The 7,858-nt window shown below is 42.0% G+C and overlaps 2 protein-coding genes across 2 annotated transcripts in view; both read right to left on the minus strand.

Annotated features, from left to right (window-relative positions):
• The window catches only part of GARNL3 (GTPase activating Rap/RanGAP domain-like 3), a 44,472-nt gene extending 44,128 nt beyond the window's left edge, over nucleotides 1-344 (minus strand). Inside the window, exon 1 of the mRNA XM_009998919.1 lies at nucleotides 24-344. Within this exon, the coding sequence (XP_009997221.1) occupies nucleotides 24-344 (321 nt within the window). The remainder of the gene's footprint in view (nucleotides 1-23) is intronic.
• A 1,581-nt stretch (nucleotides 345-1,925) lies between these two features.
• Nucleotides 1,926-7,793, minus strand: SLC2A8 (solute carrier family 2 (facilitated glucose transporter), member 8). The gene is made up of 10 exons (XM_009998804.1): nucleotides 7,735-7,793; nucleotides 7,373-7,532; nucleotides 6,448-6,654; nucleotides 5,902-6,001; nucleotides 5,547-5,758; nucleotides 4,578-4,721; nucleotides 3,843-3,951; nucleotides 2,967-3,140; nucleotides 2,192-2,337; nucleotides 1,926-2,063 (listed from the first exon to the last, which is right to left on the minus strand). Exons 1-10 carry the CDS (start codon nucleotides 7,791-7,793, stop codon nucleotides 1,926-1,928), a joined length of 1,449 nt encoding a protein of 482 aa, XP_009997106.1.
• Nucleotides 7,794-7,858: the final 65 nt, after the last annotated feature.

The raw sequence follows: 7,858 nt of genomic DNA on the forward strand, positions 1-7,858 counted from the left end.
GGCGGTGAAGCCACCCGGCGCACCTGAGAATGGCATCGGGACGCCTTTCCGGCGCTCTCGGCGCTGCGCTGCTGACCCGGGGGCTGCGCTGCGATCCCGCCCATCGCGCCTTCCGCGGCGGCGCGCGAGCCCCGGGCAGTGTGCGGAGCGCGGGTCCGCGTCCGTCGCCGGGTCCTAAAGCCCGCGAGCCCTCGGCGCCGGGGAGGGCGCAGCAGCGTCTGTCGGACCGCTCGAGAAAGGGAAGTGAAGTCCTGGACCTGCCGTTGTCCCAGCCGGGGCCAGTTTCCCATTAGCTCAGTCCCTCCGGTGTCTGGGGTTTTTACAGACCGTGGGTTCCAGCCCATCTTGGCTGGACACAGCTTTCTGAGCGTTCTGAAGGTCTGACTGGAAATAGTGGGTGCTGTGGCAGTTACATGCCAGCGTTTGCTAGTCAGGATGGACTAGGGCTTCACTTGATGCAGAAGCATAAATGGAGTAGACAGGTGTCCTGGTTTGAGCCAGGATGAAGCCAATTTTTCTTTTTACTGATTTTTTTCCCTTCAGTAAGCTTTCTTGTAACCAGCAACAGTGTGTTCTGCTAGGCTAGTAAGACAGTGGAATGTGTCTCTAACTACTGAGGCTTCAAGGCCACACTTTCACTCTGCCGGCTCAGACACTGTGGGGAGATCTGTGACCCCCCCGTAGGAGGCTGAGTTAGACAGACAGCAAAACTGGCCAAAGATATTCCATTCCATATATCTACGTAAGCTCAGAGGAAGGTCAGAGATCACAGAAGACAACTTCCTTCCTTCTTCTTCTCCCCTTCTCTTCCGTCCATGGCCGGCGTCCGGGCAGGACTCTGTTCATCCATCACCGTCGATCCTCAGGCTCGAGCTCTCCTGACCCCCATAACTCTCTGCTCTGTTCCAGCAGCAGCTCCGGGATTCCTCGGGACTCTTCCCAGTTCAGGGAAGTGCTGTGGGAGTTGCTGGGGTGGGGGGAGGCAAGAGGCTTTTGCCCATACCTGAATATATCTGTATATAATTGTATATATTTTCTTGTATCATTCATTAGTGTTTAATTAAAGCTGTGTAGTTTAGTTTTCAATCCAGCCAAGTCTCTCTCTTTTTTTCTCTCTCCTTCCCTACCTGGGCGGGAGGGGAGGGGATCGAGAGCATTGTTGTCAGACCTGAGTCAAACGTTGACAACAGGGTAGGGGTCTTGGACCACTTTAACGTTTCTCAACATTCCAAGATGACCCCAGTGCTGTTCACAAGGCTGCAAGGGATTTTTCTTGCAGTGCCATTGATGTTCAGCTGTTAGAAACCGCTTGCATCATCCTGGAGGCAGTCAAGTGTTCCTCAATGCTGTGCAAGTTGTGTTTTTCCCCTTGTGAGACTTTTTCCTCTACGAGTTTTCCCCACAGGGCATGCACCCTACAAGCCCTGTCCTCCTATCTCACACCTCTTCTACCTCCATCCCTCTCTCCCTCCCATACTCTGCACTGCCCCACCCCATAACCCCTCTGACTCTAGAACCCCTGGGCTCTGCCTGCACCTCCCACCTACCCGTTGTCCCCCAACCCCTCCAGTTCCCTGCACCCCACTCCTACCCCACTCTGTTGCTTGGTGCCTGACTGGGGAAAAAGATACTGGACAATACATTTGACATTCTTACTTGGCCCTTACAGTAAGTCTGCACCAGGTAAAAAGAACACACAAATCTAAGAAAAAGAACCCACTCAAGGGAGAGCATGCAAAAGTGTACACAGATCCCCATAGACTAAAAAAAATCAACACAAACCACAAAAAAATAGAAGTCAGATTTTACAAAATTCATTAAAATTATTTGATAGCAAGTTAGTAACCGAGATGTCTGCCACATGATGCAGTTCGTTTCAACCACATAATTCATTATATGAAGGTTTCGTATCAATATAAAAAGCCTTAAGATCTTCTGAAGTTGGCCTCAATTTGTTCCAGGGTCTGTCCTTTTGTTTCAGGAACATAAAGGGCTGTAAAAGTTACATTAAGGCAGCAGAAGACAGAGAAAAGCCAGAACGTCCCATAGGGTGTTAAGAAACCCTGAGAGAGGGGAAACAAAAAATTGTTAGGTTTGTATTGCAAAGACTGTGGCTCAAGGCTCTTTCAGGAGCAGCTTTAATAAATTTCCCTATGAGAAGAAACTTCAGATTGTAATTTGTGATGCTTACTATAGAATCATGAAATTCTTTGGTTACCAGGAAGGCCATAACCCAGTTTGTTAACACACAAGCACCACTTGATATGCCTCTGGCTTTAAGTGGGAAGATTTCAGATATCACCAGCCATGGAACAGGACCCCAGCCAAGGGCAAAACCTGCCATTACAAACAGAAGATAAAAAATCCAAGTCAAATACGTATTAAAGGGAAGACAGAACAGTTTCCAAGTTATTAATGTAAAGGGTATGCACTTTTCACTCTAGATTATTTTATGATTCCAGTAAAACAGCACCTCTACTGGAAGAAAAGAGAGCAAGTTTTTTTTAGGGCAGCATGATACAAGCTAGTCCATTTTACATCAAATTAACTCCAAGAATACTCTTAACAAGCAGAACTTCTTGCCGCAGTCTCTGAAGTCATAAGCTTAAAAACTGACCTTGTTTCTAACTGCTGCTGCCTTGTATCCTCAGAGAATTGTGTGACTCAGACACTAATAAAATTTTTCATTAGTGACTGCAAAGCCATAAATTTCACCTGAGCAATTACTACTTAATTTTAGCAAAAGGAGACAAATTCATTTTCCAGGGAAGTGGCTTAACTAGGCTGCTAGTTCTATGACCAGGGTAATAAACACTCAGCCCAACTTTGCATTACACACTGAACAGGACTGTCAAAGACAACTCATTTCCATTAATTGATAATGTGACAAAATGGAACAGAAGTGTCACAAGAATCAGAAACTTGGAGTTTTGTGTAATGGCTACTTAGAAGCCTGTTCTACTTACCAGCAACAAACAGCCCTAGGCTCACTACTGCAAGCCAAGATATGTGGGATACTGTTCCTGGGGATGCTGCATTTAGAGTGAGCCATACATCAGGATTTGATGAGTTGTTTTGATTTGGAAGGACCATTTTAAAGTAAAGCCCAAACAATGCAGTACTGAGTGCCATGATTATCCCTGAAAAGGAAGCAATAACCAAGTTATCACTGGTTGCCACTTGGGCATTCTGAGAGACAGAACATAGTTGGTCAGTCAAAGAGAAGATATGCTGGCCCTCACAGAAGTGTTTCTTAAAATATATTTTTCTTGGAAATAAACACTGGTCTTGAAAGAAGTGAAAGAATTTAGACAAGCCTTCTAAACACTAGCTAAACAATAATCCTGACAGTAGTCAGTACTATTGAGAGTGCAGCAGAACAAATATATCACAACAGATTCTGTTTTCATTAGCACATTTACTCGCAAAGTTAAAAAATGAGTTATATCCTTTTATAACTAAACACCACAATGCACCATGGAAGTAGCAGCAGCCACAGAGAAATTACTTTGAAATAGCAATTGGGTTGACAACATGAGAATGTAGCATGACACTGAACCTTATTAAGCAGAAAAAGAATCACAGTGGTAATTGTCTCAGTGACATAACTATTTCAAAATTAAACTGGTCTAGTAATATGAAGGCAAAAATATAGCCATATGTAGTTTCAGGAGGTTCCACTTAAAATGTGAGACATAAGACATGACAGTTTCTGCTTAAGAGTTTAAGTCTGTAGTTACACCAAATCATAAAGCAAACCACTTTAAATGCATAAATGGCAATACTTAATTACCCCAACAGTTATGACACTTTGGCAAACAAAATTCAGCAACATGTTTTACCAGATGTGTAAAGCAGCACTTTTCGTCCAGTTTTATCTATGATAAGTGCAGCCACAGCAGTGAAACATACTTGTATACAACCCACAACAATGGAAGCCATTCTGCTGTCCTGAAATAGTATGTAGGGAGAATTTGGTCTTTCAGGCTGATGAGGACCACTTGGCAAGCATTGCAAATGCATTTGTTTCTTGAATCTGAAAGAATACAAACTATACCGGAGAACTTAATGGTAGAGAGAGACAACGGGGGATAAGAAGGGAGAAAAAAAAAAAAAAAAAAAGACATCACCAATTAACACAACATACTGGTCTCTTAATAAACTTTAAAATAAGCCACAACTCCCTAGAGGTTCACTTTCTCTGAAATGTAGCATTTGCAACTCTAATTTAAAAAAAAAAATAAATATATATATATATATATATATACAGGAAGCTGACTCTAATATGACTTTCCATCTGTATCAAAGTTTCAGACCAGCAAAATACGATGCACTTCCCCCCCTCCCCTCCAAAAAAACCCCAAAACCAAACAACAATCAAGTGTGCCAAAGTGACATAGTCAAGAGGGTATCTAGAATCCAAATTCAAAAAGCCCACCAGAACACAAACACTGTTATTTATGCCACAGGCAGGATCATTACAAAGTCAGTTTGCTAAGTGTTTTAGATTTATTATAACACTAACTAAGCTGAAACTATTATAGATATCTGTCAGTTTGAAAACACACTCCAAGTACCTTGAAGTTAGCATCTTCAAAGATAGTTTCTGCATAAAACATAACTGCATTAATTCCTGTTACTTGCTGGAAAAACATTAGAGCTGCACCAATAAGAAGAGGCCTGTAGATTGAGGGGTTCTTAAATTCAGAGAGATTCAGTTCCTGTTAAAAAATTAAGTAATGATTTGGTAAAAAAAAAAAAAAACAGCTTTTAAATCAAAGAACAAAACCAACAACAGCAACAAAAAAACCTGCTCAGAACATTTAAATCTGTTCAAACTCAGTAAGTTTTCCACCCCTCCTTCAGCAAAACTAAGTGCTTTAAAAACAGAAATGTTTACATTTCACATATATGAGAACTCCAGAAAGCAGTTTCCCCTTGTCACAGGTTCTAGACAGAAATTACACATGTGTTCAAGGCCAGGCTGGATGGGCCTTGGGACTAGATAATCTTTCAAGTCACTTCCAACCCAAACTATTCTATGAATCTATGCAGTTGACAGTACTTCATAGAGAAAGTTAGCTTGAATGAATCTATGGTTTGCAGAAACTGAACTTCAATGACTTGACAATTTAAGCACACATCTAATGTGTGCTAAATTATGCTTTTAAGAGACAAAAAAGAAAACGCATTCATACAACACAAACAACAGTGGTAGGTGTGTTGAACAATCCTATACAATTTCTAAATAAATCAAATAACTAAATAGCTGTCATATAATTAACAAGATCACAAGCCCAACTGCTACTCAAGCACACTGATGGAAGCCAACAGGGACAGCAATTGCAGATGAAAGGTAGAGAAGAAAGATTCAAAGAACCTCACTTGCTTCTTGACTATCATTTGTATGAAGGATCAGGTTTGGACCATCATTTGTAGAAAAGGCTATTAGCTAAGCTTTGATACAACCCTTTGGATTACACTATATACCTTCACGTGTTATCTCCATACAAAAAGTTTTTAAGAGTAAATCAGATTCTCATCACCTCCTCCTGAATGCTGGCTTCAATCTGACTACATTCCCTGTCATGGTCAGCATGCGGTCCCCGCAGAAAGCACAGGGCAGCTATAGCTTCTGAGTGCCTCTTCTGGCTCAGCAGAAATCTTGGTGTTTCAGGCATGAAGGACATGAACAACAGCATTATGCAGGATGGAAAAGAACACAACAGTGCCAGCCAGCTCCACGTTAGTGCTACTCCTGGGTAACCAAAAGGAAAGAAAGAGGGCTAGGAACATCAATTAGTTGTACAAAACAAAGTAACATTTATTTTCAGCTCTTGGGTGCAGTTCTTTCATTACATGTACTAATTCTTTTTGTAATCTAGAGCCCTAACCCAATACCTGCAACATAGGCTCCCAGTATGCCAGTCACCACCATCAACTGAACACAAGAGCCAAGCATACCACGGACTTTAGGATGAGATACTTCAGATATATACATCTAAAAACAGGGAAAAGAAATCTAATAATTAGGTAATAGGGGGAAAAAAAAAAAAAAAAAAAAAGAAACAACAAACCAACCCCCCTAATGTTATATATAAGGAATTTGAAGAAATAAATACTATTAGACTATAGCAGAACATTAGAAGATACAATCAAATAAAAGACTAATACTCTGAAAGATCACATCACTGTACCAGGAATGCATAACTCAAAAGTACCACTAGAAGGAACAAAAATTGTGTATTTTTCATTATTAAAAACAAGCTAAATATTATTCTATTAAAACCAGTTTCCTCTAAACCCCAAACTGCCTTGGCTACAGTTATTCAGTTGCTTTACCCAAGCCACCAATAATACTGCTATGAAAAAAAGAAACAAAAAAACCACAAACAAACAAACAAGCAACCACAGATGCACACACCCCCAGAGAAACATCTTACTTACTGGAACAACAAGTGAAGTAACTCCACTGGCTAAGCCTGTCAGTATTCGTCCGAAATAAAGCATCCAAACATTCTGAGCAGATATAATAACTACATATCCAAAAACATATGGTATTGAGCACAGCATTAGACTCAGCTTTCTCCCAACTTTGTCCACAACGTAGCCTCCTAGTATTCCTCCAGCAGCAGCTCCTAATGTTACTACTGACTTAAAAAAAAAAAAAAAGTATGACAAGTATATACAAATAAATACATAAAAAACACTCAATGTCTTTTAAAATCTTGAAAAATAAATAGCAGCTTCTAAAATATATGGGAGAGTATGCAGGTGTTTTGAAAATCAAAATACACCTTACCTTCCTCATAAAAACAGTAAAGAAGCACTACTCACCACAACTGAACAGCAAATAATTTTTGTATGACATACAAAGCTCTTTCAGTGAATAAAAAAATAGCAGTAACTGTTTCTTAATCTATCTACAAAGCTGTCCATTCACAGGCCTTTCAAACTGTCTCAATGCCCTGAAGAATTTATCTTCACTAACCTGAAATCCAGCCTGTATCCAAAAAACAAATATTCCCCATGTTGATGGATCATACTGATTTATTTACAAGTTTCTTTTCTGTGGTCCCTTAGCAGCTTCAATTGAGAAACATGAGAATGATTAGAAGGCATTTTAGCTCCAAAAATAGGTTCAAATAATAGAGGTATTTATTAATATATGCTGAAAGTAATCAGAGCATCACAGCACTGCTACACAGGAAAAATAGGAACCCATCACTGAGTTTAGAAAAAAAATTTGATTTCATTATTAAGATCTGCATTTACCCTCACTCTTGAGAGGAGTAAGTCCCCATCATACAAGCAGCATCTTCTTGCCCTATGCTTTCAAGTGAAATCACGTTAATCCACCGTAGAGACCTACCCCAAACCACGACGCTTGATCGCTGTCCAGTCTTAATTTAGGATCGTTGATTTTCCTCAACTCTGGAATAACAGGTGAGCTATAGCCTAGCACAAAGCCAAAGCTAAGCGGTCCCAGAACAGCAGCAAACGTGGCAAGGAACAGCTTCTTGTTCTGGACTCTGAAGCAGAAGAAGCCGACAAGGATCACGCTGGCCCCACCTCCCGCTTCTGGCCCCAGCTCCAGCCCCTCAGGTGGGCCTGGGAGAGGGCTCGACCCCGAACTCGCTCCGGCCGCGTCCCGCTATCGACTGCGGCCAGCTCCAGGGCAGTCAGCGCTGCCTCAGAGCCCACCAGAGATGCGGGTCGCGGCGGCAGGCTCACCTCGCGTAGGATTCCGCAGCGGGGCACCCCAGCAGGTAGCGAGACTCCTCCGCAGCCATGCCCGCCCGCGGGAAGCGCCTCAGCGCAACCGGCCGGCGCGCCTCTCCACCCGGCACTCGGGCAG

This window comes from Chaetura pelagica, unplaced genomic scaffold, assembly GCF_000747805.2.
Source record: "Chaetura pelagica isolate M959 unplaced genomic scaffold, ChaPel_1.0 scaffold405, whole genome shotgun sequence".
Taxonomy (NCBI): Eukaryota; Metazoa; Chordata; class Aves; order Apodiformes; family Apodidae; genus Chaetura; species Chaetura pelagica.